Genomic DNA, 17,277 nt, shown 5'->3' with positions numbered 1-17,277 from the left:
TAAGTATCTGCAGTCATAGTTTAACTTGGGCCTCCTTGACTCCAGCCCAGAGCTGGTAGCCCGAGCAAGGATAATAACCAGAGAAAATGCTGAGAGATGGAGCAATAAAAGAGCACGAGGAGGGGTCAAATGAAACAGTATGCAGCTGCCTGGAAAACCTTAATGCATTATGGGTATTGGTAGTTTCTGAGCGGATAAAGGCATTTCCGAGGGCATCTTCATAAAAATGGATGCCATGATCAAGGATGTAACTTTCCCTCTATTTACCTGAAATGAGCTTCAAGAGAATGGGAATTGAATAGTTTGAGGAGCTGCAGGGTTGGTGGTATTTATGGGAATATTTACATTTTTTATGTTGAAGCCCCTTTATTTAAAGGGCCAAGAGTTGAGGTAGATGAGGGAGACTATGAGCCAAGCAGTGAATGCATTCAGAAAAAAGTGTCCTATGGGTTAGTAGATAACTGCCTTCAGAACTCGTATTGGGTGAAAACACTGGATGGTCAGGTATATGGCCTGGCCTCTCTCTGGGGTCCTTTGCTCAGTGCAGCAGCCTGCGTTTTCTCACGAGCTTCTTCCTGACACAGTGGCATGGCCTTGCAGGCTGCTGTTGCATGTAATACCTTCTTCTGCCTTTTGCTTCTGCATTCTGGTACTTTAAAAAAAAGAGCAGATCACAAGGCTATCAAACCTATTTCCAGAAAAGAGTATTTTAAAATGAACTCAGTGGAAGTTAGACTGCTGTGGGAATGATGTAGTGGAAACTATGGGCATTTCACCCCCAGCTCCGCTACTTAGCTGTGTGACTTTAGACCAGTCACTTTCCCCTCAATGAGTTAGACTAGGTGATCTCAAGGACTCCTTTCCTATTCAGATCAAATAAACGGAAGGGTCTTCTTTATACAGAAGATGCCCCCTCAGTGGCAGCTTAGTGAAGGAATTTTCCACAAAGTCATGGCCCCAGAAACCCAAAGGAAAACTAAGGTTCAAAAGGAAAGTAGAAAATTCCTGACTATCTCCCAAGCCCGCTTCTGCCAGTCATTTTAATGGGAAGAGCGACCCTACTTTGTGTCTCACATAGAGACTTCCTAGAGCCTTGGTATTTAGAGCTGGAAGGGAACTTTCTACAGTGTTGACAGGGACCTCAGCACCCATCTGGACAGCCCAGGCAGGAAAGGAAACTCCTCTGTCAACCAGCCTCCACTGGAAGAAACCAGGTCCTCTTGTCCCCAGGGGAGAGAACGTAACCGTGCCACCTTCAGCAGCTGCTGTGCCACTTTGGGGTACCTGACTGTTAGGACATCAAGTCTCAGTTGGCCTCTCTTCAAATTCTACCCATTGGCCTTTGGGCCAAACAAAGCAAGTCTTACCCCCATGGCACAGCTCATCAAAGGCTTAGACAGTCTCATCATGTTCCCTTGAGTTTTGTCTTGTCCCGTTCTTTCATCAGGTCCTTCACCATCCTGGCGGTCCTCTGGACACTTTCCAGTTTATCAGTGTCCTCCTTAAATTGTGGAGGCCAGAACTGAACACAGTCCTCCTCTTGAGGTCTAAGGAGGGCAGTGCAGTGGAACCATCCCCTCTGGATTCTTGGAAGCTTGGCTTCTCTCAGGTCAGCCTGGGATTGTATTGGCTTTTTTGGCTGGCCATTGAGTGCTACTGACTCTTGCTGACCTTGCAGTTTAGTAAAAGGCCCCAGATCTTCTTCAGAGCAGCTGCTCCTCAGCCATGCCTCCCCCATCTTGTACTCAGGACTCTGATTTTGGCATTTATCTATGTTGAATTACATCCACTTACATTTAGCCCATTGCTTTTGAGTTCACATGATGCCCAAATGGGGGAAAGGACATTCTTGAGATCACACAGGATCATTCAGAGTCAGGATTTAGTTCCTGGTCCTTTTAACTCAAGTGTGGAAGAAGCAGCATAGCTCCCATTCATTGTATCTGCCTCATTGTATTGCCTTTCAGCGTGTGTGTGTGTGTGTGTGTGTGTGTGTGTGTGTGTGTGTGTGTGTGTGTGTGTATGTATTCTGAGTGTCTCCCCTTCCAGAACATCATTCTTCACATTTCTAAAATGACTTACACTGGTATTTCAAACTCAGTGTGACCTTGAGGTCTGGGGCATTGTCAGGCACAGATACCACACAAGACTGATTGCAGGAAGTGGTTTGGTAGACTTCATGCTAGTTGGTCACCCCTAATGCTGAGCCTTACATATTCCCATTCATTCTGTTGAAAATCAGAGTTTTCCAAATGATTTGACTCAAAACCTTTGGAATTATCCTTTTCTCATTCTGCCCCCTCCTCCCACCTCTCAGTATTGGTCTAACCCACTCACCCCCATCAGCCTTTTTTTTTAGTGCTCAATTCTTGGGGACCCAGCTGTTCACTGATGAGAGAAAATACTATCTAAACCATATGAGTTAAGTAAAACAAACTTAAAAGTAAGAAAGAAATGTGTGTTCTCTGAACTTCCTTTGTTTATATGATTTGTTTATATGTTGTTAAGGTTCTTGTCCAGCTGTCTCCCCACATTTCAGAAATGAATGAAGGCACAAAGGCCTGTGACTGGGAACAGATGTGGAGAGAGTTCATTTGGGAACCAAGTACAGAGAGAGGGTCATGCTGTGCAGCATAGAAGTAAAAACACTTCATTTGCCCACCAACAGATAGTACATTTTTCCTTTGGGCTGAGCATGGGAGAGCCAAGAGTAGCCAAATTGACAAGCCTGGAGTTCTAGAAAGGTTGTTGACCTTCCTGGAAGACTTTCAGAAAGAAGCCTGGCAAGTGAATTCTAGCTTCTTAGAGATATACAAACATCTGTTCCCCTTTGGGAAAACCAGAATATAGGGTGGTATTGGATTCAGGTATACAGTGTTAGACTGTTATTTCTAATTCACTTAAATTTCCTTTTATGTGAAATGAGGAAACAGCGGATGAAGGCAGCAAAATTTAGTGTTTTATTTGCTAAGAAAAGAATTTGTACTGACCCCCCCCCTTCCCCTCCCACTCACATACTCTTCCATTGAGTCTGGACCATTCCAGAGCATCTATGACAGTTCTGTGCCCGTTGTATTAAGGGGTGGATTCTGCATTTGATGTGAAGACTTATTCCATTTCCAGGACTCCTGGCTTTGGGATTTGAGCATGCCATTGTTGCATTGAACCCTCCCCTCCAGCCTTAAATGAATTTCTTATCGTGGGGAGAAGAGAGTTCAATCGTGTCTCGAGGACAATGGAAAGTTTTCTATCCTGCCTCCTGTACTTCACCTGGTGTGATTCAGTTGTCACAATATTTGAAGAAGTGTAGTGTCAGATTAAACATTTCTCCATTTTGGGCTGGAAGACCCAAACTAAAAGGGAAAATGTGACCTAGACTATCAGCATTGCTATTTTGAAGTCATGTTTTGAGAGAGTCCAGCCACAGCATCATCACCTGGAAATTGTTTCTAAAACTGTCACCAGTGGAGCAAGTCCTCGTTCTGCCTTGGCTGAGATGGGTACTCGTTTTTAATTGCTACTCTAAGAGATCATCTCCTTAGCAACACACTCTAACTGGGTGGAGCCCACAAAGCCTAAATTTTGGGATTTCTTTATGATTCTTATTCTTCTTATTCTTTAGATTTCTCCCGGTTGGTTGAGGTCCTTTTTCCTCTGAGTCCTTTGTATTCTGCTGAAGTGTCTGAAGCTTAGGGTCATCTCTAGCAATTGGACATCAGCTTTTGTGCTAGGTGGGAGGCTTCTACTTTTAGCTACATAGGGTGAAACCCTTAGTGGTAAGCCTGGAAAAGGAGAAAGGAAATATCTTTGCAGAGGTACACTTGACAAAATGGCTTGGTTTGTGATGTTGCCTTTTTTTCCCTTTGGGTTCTGTAGCCTAAAGGATCTTGTGGTTTTTTTATAATTATTTTTTCAATTAAGCTTATTTATTTCCTTTACCCAGTGCATGATATTTCTGATGGCATGCAAGGGAACAAGGAGGAAGGTATTTCTGACCTGGAAGTGTGGTTTCTTTGACTCATAACCACATCAGTCTGCCCTCCCTCCCCCACTTCCCTTTCAGCATTTCCTTAGGAGGGCTCAGTTTATCACCTTTTAAGCTCAAGATGAATCATCTGGGCCTTTGGGTTAGACTCAGAGCTGGATAGTACTGCACTAACAATGCCTTTCATTTATATAATACTCAGAGTGCTTGTCATCTGAAGAGCTCAGTGTTTATAAAGCACTTTCTCTTTAACCCTCACTAGACCCCGTGCATTAGGTCAATATTATTGTCTGGATTCTAGACATGGAAAAGTAAGGTACAGTGAGGGTTAAATGACTTGCCCAGGGTCATGATGCTCACCACTTTGCAGCACAACGTCTACAGCAGGAATACTTTTATTTATTTGTTTGTTTGTTTGTTTATTTATTTTTAATTTTTGGTGAGGCAATTGGGGTTAAGTAACTTGCCCAGGGACACACAGCCAGTAAGTGTTAAGTGTCTGAGGCCGGATTTGAACTCAGGTCCTCCTGACTCCAGGGCCGGTGCTCTATCCACTGCGCCACCTAGCTGCCCCCAGCAGGAATACTTTTAAAGCTCTTTGGGGTGGATAAGTATCTTTTCTCCTATCATGCCCCAAATGTGAACGTCTCTCAACTCTTCTTGGTCTGCTCAGCTGATAGGAGCAGACTTAAAGATTTGAACTGATAAATCCTAGACACAAAACCAAATATTTAAGACCAGCGCTGCTCTGCTGATTTGGTAACATTAAGGAAAGTTCTTAAAATGTGCTTGACTTTTGCTGGAATTAATTAAGCTATTAATTATGTTTTCACCTTCCCTTCCTTTCAGAGAGATGGAAAATCTGATGAGTAGCTCAGCCCTCCCCCCGCTGTTTGCAGACGATGATGGCTCTAAGGAGAGCAGTGATATGACTGCCCCTGGGTAAGTAGCTGCTTTGGGCTGCTCTGCCTCAACTTCTGCTAAAACTTGGAGGTGCTGGCCAACCAGGAAGCCATCAAGCACCAGCCGGGCCATTTTGTGTGCTCTTGTTCTACAGTACTGTGGAGATCCATTATAAACTTCTCTTTCATCTGTATCGTGCTCTCATTTGCAAAACACAGCCACCCAGGAAGAGATAGATAAAAGTTGATGACCTGGCTGCTGCTTTTTTCTTTCTGTGTGTTTTTTGGTTTTTTATTTTTGGTAGGGCAATGAGGGTTAAGTGATTTGCCCAGGGTCAAACGGCTAGTAATTTTCTTTCTGTTTTTATCATGCATGTGCAATGCTCTCTTATGAAATCTCTATCAAAGGAATAGTCCCCATTAAAGAAATAACTACCTTAGGAATAGTCCTGAAAAAGAAATGAACCATAATAAACCCGTATTCCCCCAGACCAGAACCTATTAAGCTGGGGGTCACGGTGGGGTTAAGTAACCGAATGAGGGGGTCACAAGAAATTTGGCAGAAAATGTTTGATTTGTGTACCTGTATACTCAAGGTTGTGTAAAAAATTTCTTGGGGCAGCTAGGTAGTGCAGTGGATAGAGCACTGGCCCTGGATTCAAGAGGACCTGAGTTCAAATCCAGCCTCAGACACTTGACACTTACTAGCCCTGAACAAGTCAATTAAAACCTCTCAGTGCCCTAGGGAACTTTCTAAGACTATACATTGTATAAAAAGTATACATTGGTAAAGGCAGTTTTCTCATCTGGGAGTTCTCTCTACCAGTGAAATTACAACTCCAACCCTGTCCTAAGGGTAATCGCTGCCCCCAAAAGAGAAAATGTATTTATTAATAGATTTGAGATGGTCCATAATCTCCAAATAGAATTATTGTGACTTCCTTAGAATTGTGATGGTAACCACATTCCAACTGCTTTAGTAGAGTCGAAGCTTAGGAGTCATTGTCTCCCTCCTGTCACCCCTCTCTCCTCCAGTTTGATGCCATGTGATAAAGCAAGGGTGACAGATACCTTAGAAGTCACCAGGTCTGTAATGATCAGGAAGACTCCCTAAGTAGTCCATTCCACTTTTGAACAACTCTCATTGTTAAGAATTATAGTTTTGGGGCAGCTAGGTGGCGCAGTGGATAGAGCACCGGCCCTGGAGTCAGGAGGACCTGAGTTCAAATCCGGCCTCAGACACTTAACATTTACTAGCTGTGTGATCCTGGGCAAGTCGCTTAACCCCAATTGCCTCACTAAAAAAAAAAAGAATTATAGTTTTTCTGCTGGGAAAACTATAAAAGATAATACCATATGCGAATTAAGAGAATATGGAATATATCTATCAGATTTATGGGCAGAGGAAGAATTTAGGACTAAAGAAGAGGAAGAGAGTAAAATACATAATTTTGATTATGGTGCTCTTGAGACATATTGAGCCATTGGTTGTTTTTTGTTTTTTGGTTTTTGGTGAGGCAATTGGGGTTAAGTGACTTGCCCAGGGTCACACAGCTAGTAAGTGTCAAATGTCTGAGGTCATATTTGAACTCAGGTCCTCCTGAATCCAGGGCCCGTGTTTTATCCTCTGCACCACCTCGATGCCCCTCATCAGTTGTTTTAAAACACCACCCCTACCACCACCTAAAACCAACAAGACTTTTCCCCAAGACCTTTGTAACCCTAACCCTAATCTTCTATCCCTCCTTCCCTGCTGGTATTAGAAGGCAATGGGGGGTAGGGGGCAGGAGAGGCCCCCTTTTGCTGCATGGGCAGCAGATTAAAGTAGACGGATGAGAGTGATTCTATTCAGAAATGGTTAGGGTCTTGCCACTGAAATGAACTATAGATCAGGTTAGCTTGAGAAGCTTTCTAAGAAAGGACGGTTCCTCCCTTCCCTGTGCAGCTCCCACTTTCCCTGCCTGGTCTCTGGAGCAGTGTTTTTCTTGTGAGTGACCCCACACAGCTTGGGTTGCAAATGAAGCCCTGTAGTTTAGAGGCCTCTGTTACATAGGAAAAGCTGCAGCATTAAGAGAAGCCTTCTTCCTGGGGACCCCAAAAGGGGAAGAGTTTGGGGTAAAGTCCGTTTCTCTTCATTGACAGCCTTCCTGAAGCTCTTTCTTCAGATTCTGACCAGCTTTCAGTAAGAGAGGAGGAAACAGCATGTTTGACTCTCTTCCCCACCCTGTACGAATGGCATCAATTGTTTAAATCATTGGTTGTGATCAGATAACTAATAAAGGCGTGGCAGTGTGTTTTGGCTGGAAGTAAGTGGTTTTATTCTATGTACATGCTTCCAGGCAGAGTCCTTGTTTCTTCTGAAGGCTAAAGTTTTGTGCATATTCCTCTTACTCTTAGGTTAGCCCATCCCGAGGTTACATACCCCACTGGAGCCACACCATCCACAAACAATCCAGATTTTGTGGAAGATCTCTCCCAAGTCCAGCTGCTCCAGAATGAATCTTCAAATACAGTAGAAAATAGTGAACAGCGCCATGAGGATGAGGTGAGCCAACATAAGTGATCCATATATTCCCCCTCTCACGATTCTCTCAAGAGTCAGTAAACAAGGACACACATATCGAGGCATTGTACCTCTCTGGGCATATTTCTCCAGTTCAGCTGTAGTCCATCTCTAGGACCGTCTTTCCCACCTAGCACTCCTTCTCTCTCCCACTGCCCTTATATGAGCTTTCATTTCCTCCTAGGCCTTCTTGTCATTCTCCTCTCCCTGGAATCCTTCCTTCAGTCTGCCAGAAAAGTCTTCTGCATCATTCTAGCCATGGCACATTCCTTAGCTCATGGCTCTCCATTGGCCCCCTGGTCAGCCTTCATGCTTCTTGACCTCGAATTCGGAGCTTCTGCAGTTTCATCCCTGTTTTACTGCCCTGCCTGTGCTCTATATTCCAGCCAAACTTAAGTATTCTGTTTCCCCGGAATACCCGGCAACTTTCATTCTTCCTCTCCTCGTTGATGCTGTTTCCTAGACTCAGAAGGACCTGCTTTTAACAAAGGTTTATTGAATTTGTGCCTGTCCTTTTAAAGCCTGTCTAAATCACTGCCCTCTTAGTTGAAGCCTTTCTTGATGCTAATAACATTTTACTTAAGCCTCGCATAACACTTTGTTTTAACCCTCTGCGTGTGTCATATGTTATGGTCATTTCTATATGTATCTAATCCCCTACTAGATGGTAAGGCCCATGAGGGTAGAATTCATAACTCACTCTCTTCTGGTATCTTAATAGGTAAATTAATTAGTTTCTAATTATTTGATTTTTCATAGAGTCATTTACCCTCTAGAACATAAGTGGGGTGTGTGGGATTTTCAGGAGGACTAACAAGTTGGTTTGCCAAGCCCTTTTCAGGGCTGTTCATCCACCTTTGTTGTTCACCTCTCAACCAGCTCCTACCTGTGGCTCCAAGAAGCTGCAGCTTGTGCAGCTGCCAGCCCCAGGTAGGACCGTCTCAGCAGACAGGCTAAACCAGGTTGAGGGAAACCGACAGGCCTCAAATCTGCCATTGAATTAGGGGCCTGTCTGCCCCAAGCATATGAAACTTGGGCAGATATGGGCAGCTGAAGCAGGTGTTGGGTCAGACATAGAAGATGCCAAGATCCTTGAATGAATCCCAGGTCATCACCAGCCATCTTGACTCTTGTCCTGCCACTGGACCAGTGACTGGAAGAGAGTGTGAGGCTCTCACTTAGATCCAGTTCATGCAGAAGTCAGGACGTCCCTCTGTGATGTCATTGGTCCTTTCCAAACCAAAGGACAGACAACCAAAGCATATGCATTATTTGATTGTCACGAAGGCAAGCTGCTTATTCCTAAAGAAGTATAAAATGCTGTTGCCACTGTTGGGCCATTGTTTCCTTATCTTCTTATCAAGCTAAGTGTATCAGCTCCATATTTTTGTACCTTTAAAAGCCTCTAAAGATTAACTGACAGCATTGGCTTTTGATCCTCGTCATCTTGGCACCTCTTGAGGTTATAGCGAATGCTGTTCCTTGTTAAGCCAGGCCAGGGCAAGCCCTTGCTGGCACTATGGTGGCATAATTCTTTGTGCCCACTCATTGACATTGTGTGTGGTAACTCCCATCTCTGCTCTTGGCACCTGTGCCTGCAATTAAGGATCTGTGGGTCTGGAGTGCATCTTTCCCCCACATAGAGAGTGTGTGAGGTGGGCAACATCATGGTCACAGGCCTGGGGCGTTCCTTCTGTGCCATAGCAAAGACAAGACAGGAGGAACCAGAGAGAGAAAGAGAGCCTGGGTGTCCCAGGACCAGAGTCTGAACCTGGGCTGGGTTGGCCTGGAGCAAGTTACTTAGCCTCTCTGGCCCCAGGGGATGACCTTCAAGGTCACCTTGTGTATTTTTTGGATCCTGGGATCATTACTAGGTTCTCCTTGTAAAAACTTTTAGTATGAATCAATAATCTCCTGAAGTACATTTAACAACTCAGTGTAAGTATATTTAAGAAAATATTAAAAGAACAAACCATTAACCTTCAAAACTCTTTGCTTTGGCTGTCATTGCACTCACTGAAATTCAGCTAAAGATTAGATGTTCAGGTATGTAATTAAAATCTGTGATACTAGGAACCTAGGATAACATTGCTTTTATGGTAAATTATATGGGAAGTAAACTCTCTAAAGAAGCTTAGGAAAAAATCACCTAGAGTTTACATAGTTGCCATGTCTATCTACTTCTGATATCCCTTCATCTTCTGGATGCAGTGTCCTTCCTACCTTGTGTTAGTCTAGCAGCTCACGGGGCTATTCTCAGGTAACAACTTGGGTTCTTGTGGCAAAATGCTCTGTGTACATCCTGGATCACACATTGAAAGAGCTTCTGTGTCAGAGGCCTAGACTTGAAGGGTCGTGACATCCAGCACCACAATGCTGGTTTCGGTGAGTAGAGATTAACACTCGAATCACCCTGGAAAAGTGAAACTAGTTTGCAGGGTGATGGATGAGGTTCTGGCCCTGGGACAGAGGAAAATATCTAGGGTTTTGTTTTGACAGAAAGAATAGCATGTGTTCTTTGAATCAAAGTTCTTGTCTGACTCCCCCATCCCCTCCTTTTTTTAGCAAAGAAATAAACGAGGAGGTTGGTCCAAAGGAAGAAAGAGGAAGAAGCCACTTCGAGACAGCAATGCTCCAAAGTCCCCCCTCACAGGGTATGTGCGGTTCATGAATGAACGTCGAGAACAACTTCGAGCGAAGCGGCCTGAGGTCCCCTTTCCAGAAATCACGAGGATGCTGGGCAATGAATGGAGCAAGCTGCCTCCTGAGGAGAAACAGGTTATCAATTCAAATTCCTGGTGCTTCCCTTGGCTTCGATTATGGCTTGAAGAGAAGGGAGGCTCGAGGCTGCTCTCTACTGCTGCGGCAGGTGGAGTAATGAGAGTCACTCCAAAGCTCTGTGCCGTCTTGGGGGGCACTCAGATCCCAGCTATACCAGATGAAACAGAGCTGCTTTCACTGTGCCTCTGGGGGGGCAATCACCAATGCTGCTTCCTAAATGCTGAGCACCTCCCATTGGTGTCTCTGCCTGGCCAGACCAAGTTGGGGTCTATCTGGAGTGAAAGAAGCTTAGCAGTGGTGCAAGATTGGAAGGATGCTTTGGAGGAGGGATCTTTGGTGACTAGTGCTCATTCCTTACCCTGCTTATACTTGTTAAAGTTCCCTGAAATAGATCTGGAAGGCCTTTTCTTTCAACCAGCTTGTGAAAATGTTCTAAAGCTGAAAACACAGTTTCCGTTTTTCTTTCTAAGTTGCGTTAACTGAGTTCAAGTGGAACAGATCCTATTACGGCTAAAATGCCATTCTTCCCCAATAGCCATCATTGTTTTTTTTGAATTGTGAAATGGATTCCCTGCTCTGTTTGCTGTAGCAGATCGAAGAAGTGGGGATTGTAAAGAGCAGGTGTTTAATATCTGCTCTTTTTGTTTTATTGTGGATTAATCCAGGGTCATAGATTTAGACATGGAGGGGACCTTAGTTAATCTAACCCTCTCATTTTACAGATGAGGAAATGGACGCCCAGGGAAATTAAGGTGACTTTCCTAAGGTTACAAACAGAAAACAGAGCTGAGATGGGTACGCAGGGCCTCCAGCTCAAGACCAGCATTCCTTCCACAGTACTGCGTTGCCTCAGAAATAACTTCAGCTCGTTGGATTAAAAGGAAAAAGGCAATTGACCCAAATGATCCAGTAAATCAATAGTCTTTGTGTAAATAATTAATGGGACAAAGGCCAAAAAAAAAATGTGTAAATGGAGACAGAATCAAAGTGGTTTATTTAGGGGTCCTCAGAGTGAGATCATCTTTTTCCCCCGGCTTCTTTCCTTCTATCTTCAATGCTCCATTGCCGTGGTCCTTAGAAAGCCAAATGGCATGAGGTCATCCTCCCAGAATGAGTTGATGATACATAAACAAAACAATATTCTGTTTGTCCCCCAGTGACCAGCTGAGTGTTGCCTTTACATCCCACATGCTCCCTGAGGCTTTGGGTAGCTGTATGGACCTCAGCCCACCAGATTTAAAGAAATAATCCATGCGTTTGACTCCTGAATGTTGTCTGAAACTTTTTGAGAATTCGTCCAGATGAGACAGTCAGTAGCCTGAAAGGCAGAGGCTCTTTCTCTTTATGAAAACATCCAGAAGTTAATTTACTGCCACTCTACTCTCAGTATTCCAAGTTCCTTTTTTTTTTTCACTGCCTGTCCACGCCTCTTCGTGGCATGGGTATTTTGCATCACCAAGCCTTCTCAGCAATAATTTAATTTTCCCTTTGTAGCGTTACCTGGATGAAGCTGACCGAGATAAGGAGCGTTATATGAAGGAGCTGGAGCAGTATCAGAAGACCGAGGCCTACAAAGTCTTTAGTAGGAAAGCTCAGGATCGGCAGAAGGGCAAATCTCACAGGCAGGGTATGGAGACCCGTCCATTCTTGTCTTTGTGTGTATCATGACTCTGCCCAAAGCCCCTCCCCCTCCCCATGACAGTTTAACTAGAGGCCACCTCCCTGCTTTACCTTCCACATTTGTACCCTAAACGAAATGGAAAGAAGCTGCTTCCAAGTTCACTCGTCATAGGACTTCCAGCTGCAGAATCTTCAGGAGTCCCTGTTGGACTTGTGCTGAAACATGCTACATCAGACACCCTCTTTTCCTCTTATCAGTCCAGGCTGTTGGTTTGGCCCCAGAGAGCCCCCTGTCCTACTTGTGACCTCCTTCAGTTCTCAAATGTTCAAGTCCCTCTAGCCCCCACTGTCAGGCCGGCAAGACCTGCAGTGTGAGCAAGGCCAGGGGAGAGTATGCAGGAGTTCAGCCCCAACCCGAGTCCTAGGTTTTTGTTCCTAGCTCCCAGAGACCCAGCCTCCCCACCTGTAAGTGAGGGTCACCTGTCCCTTGCCTTGTCTCTGAGGGGTCCTCACTACATAAGTATCACTTACTATTAGGCAGCAGCAAAGTCAGGAGGTAATTGATGTGATGGTTCTCTCATGTTCTTTCATTGCCTTCCCCCTGGAATGGTTGGCTCTGCTCAGGGGCATCTGTTCTTTCTCTTCTATCTCCCTGCCGTGCCTGTTGGCTGCCTGACCTACAGGGCACGCCCCCCAAATGGTGGTGGTGGACCGACCAAGCCGGACAGGAGGAGTGACCTCATGGGATATGTGGGGATGCATGTGGTACTTATTTGTCCTTTGGCACCGTTTTGCACTTGGATTTTTTTACTTCAGCTGAATGTTCTCTTGTTTTCAGAAGGAGCTCGGCAGGCTGCTCATGATCACGAGGTAAATAGGTCTCTGTCTGTCAAATATTTTACCATAATCCTGTCTTTGGAACATATTAGGGGCTTTTCCCCCAAGATCGATTCATTCAAAAAACATGCATTATGGGCCTGTTGTGTACAGAGTGCTGTGCAGATGACTCCAAGATAATAGCATTTTGTGACATGCAGGAGAGACTTGTGAAGACAGGTGCTCCAAGGGCCAAAGGGAATGTTCTTTGCTGATGGTGGAATCAGAGAAGGCTTTGGTTTGGGGTTTAAGGGGTAGGTGAGACAGGCTAGGAAATAACATAAAGATGTAGATGGGGAGTGAGGGGAGGCAGATGAAAGTCCAATTCATATCCTACATCTTGATTTCATTAGGTTGAGCTAATTAGGGGTCCCAGCAAGAGATTAAACGCTCCTGTTTGGTCCTTCACAAGACTGGAACCTCCAGCCATGTTCCTTTCCCTGCCTATAAGGAGTCACTACTAGAAGTGAGAGGCAATAGAGGCAGTAGGATACCATTGGAAACTGCTGGCATGCCCCCTCCCTGCTAGAAGCTCCTTACCTTTATTTTTCATCATTTGCCACCTGAATCTAAATCTTAAAAAAGTCTTTTAGATGGTAAGGCATAAGAAAACATCTGGTCTCTTAAAAAAAACTGGGGACTCCTGGATTAGAATATATGAATAAGAAACAAAAACTATTACCTTGAAAGGAATTAGAGAAATTAGGAATTAGAGAAAAACCTTGAGAAATCACAAAATAAATTAATAGAAACAGCTGGAAGGAACCTTAGAGCTCATCTAGCCTAATGGCTCCCAGCATTTTTGAGTGTAATGATCCATATTTAAAGTAAAAATATTGGGGGGACCCCTTGCAATCCCTTTATGGCCCTTGCTCTGAGCACCTGCCCTCTTCCCTTGTCTGCCATCTTACAATACTTCGAATCAGCATGTCAGTCCCCATGCCACCTAATGAGATGAGGTTCTAGAGCTTCTGAAATGAGTGCTCATTGTCCTTAGCCATTCTATTGGCACATTGGCTTCTGCAGATGTTACTATGTCTTTAAGCTTGATGTTGTTCTCCATGTTTTGTTTAAGGCCTTTCTGGGGTAGACAACCCAAGAGGAATGGGGCATATATTCTCAGTTGAATAAATAATAGCTGAGTACGTCATGCCATTTAGTAAACAAGGATTAACTGTCTCCTTTATGCAAGATGTGATATCAGCATAGTATAATGGATAGAGGTGTTGGGATAGAGTAAAGAAGGACCTGAATTCAAATCTTGCCTCTGACCTTTACTAGCTGGGTGACCCCAGCCACCTTACTTAATCTCTCTGTGCACCTTGGTCAACTTCCCAGGATTCATCTACCAGGTCACAGCTAAATTTTGATTTACATTGGTGATGGGAATTTCCTCATTGGTGAACTCACAGATCCCTTCAGCATTGGCATATAGAAGGCACTGTGCTAAGTAAGCCTATGGGGCAGCAAAAACAAATGAGACAATACTAATCCTATTCTCAAGAAATTTATTTGTTAACAACCAAAGAAGAGGCAGCTCCTCAAATAATTCTAATATGTTGAATTACAAACGGATAGGTGTAGCAAAAAACACTAATAGATACTGATTTCCTTCCTTCTTATAAGAGATTTGAATAGGGTTATATTATCTCATGGAATGTGTAGAAGGGAAGACTTTGTAGAAGTGGGGCCTGAGGCTGGGAAGGATTTAACAGGTATAGGAAAGAGAGAGTGTGGGCCAGACAAGTGATAGGATTAAAGCTTGGCTTCAGCCCATTGAGAAAGGGACAGGCAGGGATGCCATTTCTAAGGTGGAAAAATTGGGAAAAAGTTAAACCCCACTGAACGTTTTTAACCCTACCAGAAATGCATGGTATAGTGGATTAAAAACTGGCCTGGGGAGCAGCTAGGTGGCACAGTGGATAGAGCACTGGCCTTGGATTCAGGAGGATCTGAGTTCAAATCCAGCCTCAGACACTTAACACTAGCTGTGTGACCTTGGGCAAGTCACTTAACCCTCATTGCCCAACCAAAACAAACCAAAAAAGCTGGCCTGACCAGTCTGCCTCCTCTATACCCCCTCCTTTTCTCTGACACTGCTTTCACCTTGATGATCGAACCTTTATCACTTCACTCAGTTATCAGAGTCCTCTTCCTAAAGCATAGGTCTGACCAGGTCACCCCTGTTTAGGAAACTTCAATGGCTCCCTACCCCTTCCTGGACGAAGATATAAAATCGTCCCTCTGGCTTTAAAGCCCTTTATCACCTGGCCCCTTCCTAACCTTCTAGACACCTTATCCTTTATTGCCTTCCCTGTCCTTTACAATCCAGGATGCTGACCTTGCATAAAAAGCTCCCTCTCCCAATCTGATTCCTTGTCATTGGCTGTCCCCATGCCTGAAATGCTCTCCCTCCTCGTTGCTACCTCCCAGAAGGTTCCTGCCTGCCTTCAGGTCTCAGCTAACCCTCTTCTTTCTGAAAGAAGCCTTCTCTGGTCCTTAATGTGAGTGCCTCCCCACTGAGGCTGTCTCCAATTTATCCTGTGTATGTACTTGTATGTTGTCCTCTCCATTAGATGGAGCTCCTTGGGAGCAAGGCCTGTCTTTTGCCTTTTCTGATGTGCCTGGTTCTTAGCACAGGGCTTGCCACATGGGCTTAATAAATATTATGGGGGGCAGCTAAATGGCACAGTGGATAGAGCACCAGCCCTGGATTCAGGAGGACCTGAGTTCAAATCAGGTCTCAGACACTTGACACTTACTAGTTGTGTGACCCTGGGCAAGTCACTTAACCCCCATTGCCCTGCAACAATAAATAAATATATATATATATATATATATATATATATATAATGAATGTAACTTGAAACCAAGAAGATGTGAACAAGTCACTCCATCTCTCAATGTTCTAGGCACCTCACTAGGACTCTAGTTATGGAGAAGGTGCCAGCCTGCATCAGTAGAGGGACTTTTGCCATCAAGGACTCCCCTATACCAATAAAATCATAGGTTCCATCTCTGTTCTTTCTTCTTGAATCCTGAGACAATCCTGAGTCTTTCACAGATTCGCATCTGGTCCTTTAGAGCCTGTGTAAGGTAGCCTAGATGACTTGTAAAGTCTCTTCCAACTCTGATATTCCTTGACTCCCACCCAGCCCGTACTTTATTCCGTTATTCAGAGTCTGCAGAAGCAGAGCACAGGTTTTTTCTATGGGCAGAAGTGTTTATGTACAAGTTTGACTTGAAGTAGTAGAGTGGGTTTAGTCAGGTTGCATATTCCAATGTAATTACTGTTTAAGTCAAGGAAACTTCCTTAAGAACAGCGGTTTACTTATCATAAAGTTGTATTTCTCAAATGCAGTTCTGTACCAGTGACCTTTGAAAGATAGGGGGAAATGATTCAAATTCACAAGTCCATTCTTGTTTTTTAAATTCCCCTCTATTTAGTATGAGGATTTTAAAGTCTGGTAGCTATTACTATTTTATTCATCCTATGAATTCCACATAAGCACAATTCTGTACGGCACTCCAACACTCTAATTGTACATGATGAACTGCTATGAATTTTATTTTTACTTGGAGACTGCTGGCAACCTTTAGTGTTAACAGAGAATAATTTTGTGATTGCTTATTTTTCTCTCCCTTTTTTATTCTTTTTATGTACTTCACCACCAATTTTTTTCTCTATTAAACTTCCCTGTTTGTTCTGTGCTTTCCTGAGAACTTCAGTATCGAGAATACTTGACTATGTATATAGACTTCCTACTAATCACAGCCTCCCAAGAGGGGCTGAGCAGGAACCAGAAGTACTGATTCTGTGTGAGCCTCCATCCCCACACTGTGTCTTGATGGTCACTCCCAGCAGCAGGCCATGTTTGCCTCTCTGGCTTTCAACTAAGGTAAAACAGCTGGGATAATGAAAATTTGATTGAATACTAGATACTCTTGGAGTGATTAGCCCCAAAGACAGGAAGTTACTTTCCAGAGTCTTACAACTGTTAACAGCAGAGTTAGGAGGAGAAACCTGGTCCCCTTATTTATGACTCTATTGCACTGTTTAATCTCAGAGTTGGAAGGATGGAAATCTAGTCTAATTCATACATGAACAAGAATCCCCTCTACAAAATTTCCAGTAATCATTCAGCCTTCTCTTGAAGTCCACTTGTGGCCTTCTAAGACAAGCCCACTTTCCTTTGGGACAGCCGTAATTCTTAGGAAATTTTTTTTTCTTATATTGAGGCAATAACTTAAAAATTGCTGCTAATGTATCACAACACACACCCCCACCCCCTTTCCGGCTGCAGCTCTTCTATCTCCCAGCATCCCCAGCCTTTTAATGAATCTCCATATGGCAGGTTCTTCAGTCCCTGTACCATTTTGGTCTTCTGCATAGTTGTCAGCTTGTCATTGGCCTCTTCGAACTGAATCTATGACCTCCATGGCAGAGTACAGCAAGATTAGCTTCTCTCCTTTGGCCACCATGCCAGGATTCAAACAACCTGGTGAGCCATGGTGTGACCATACACCTGAGAGCTACACGAGGGAATTTA

The 17,277-nt window shown here is 44.1% G+C and overlaps 1 protein-coding gene across 2 annotated transcripts in view; it reads left to right on the top strand.

Annotated features, from left to right (window-relative positions):
- The window catches only part of HMG20A (high mobility group 20A), a 68,945-nt gene that overhangs the window by 40,063 nt on the left and 11,605 nt on the right, over positions 1-17,277 (top strand). For both annotated transcript variants that reach the window (XM_043986379.1, XM_043986380.1), the window contains 5 exons: positions 4,835-4,927; positions 7,285-7,432; positions 10,016-10,228; positions 11,726-11,858; positions 12,690-12,721. In XM_043986379.1, coding sequence (XP_043842314.1) covers positions 4,839-4,927; positions 7,285-7,432; positions 10,016-10,228; positions 11,726-11,858; positions 12,690-12,721 — 615 coding nt within the window. In that variant the 5' untranslated portion in view covers positions 4,835-4,838. The remainder of the gene's footprint in view (positions 1-4,834; positions 4,928-7,284; positions 7,433-10,015; positions 10,229-11,725; positions 11,859-12,689; positions 12,722-17,277) is intronic.

The sequence above is a fragment of the Dromiciops gliroides genome, chromosome 2 (genome assembly GCF_019393635.1).
Source record: "Dromiciops gliroides isolate mDroGli1 chromosome 2, mDroGli1.pri, whole genome shotgun sequence".
In the NCBI taxonomy this organism is placed as follows: domain Eukaryota; kingdom Metazoa; phylum Chordata; class Mammalia; order Microbiotheria; family Microbiotheriidae; genus Dromiciops; species Dromiciops gliroides.
The sequence above is the reverse complement of the archived record's forward strand: the minus strand, read 5'-3'. Positions and strand labels throughout refer to the sequence as shown.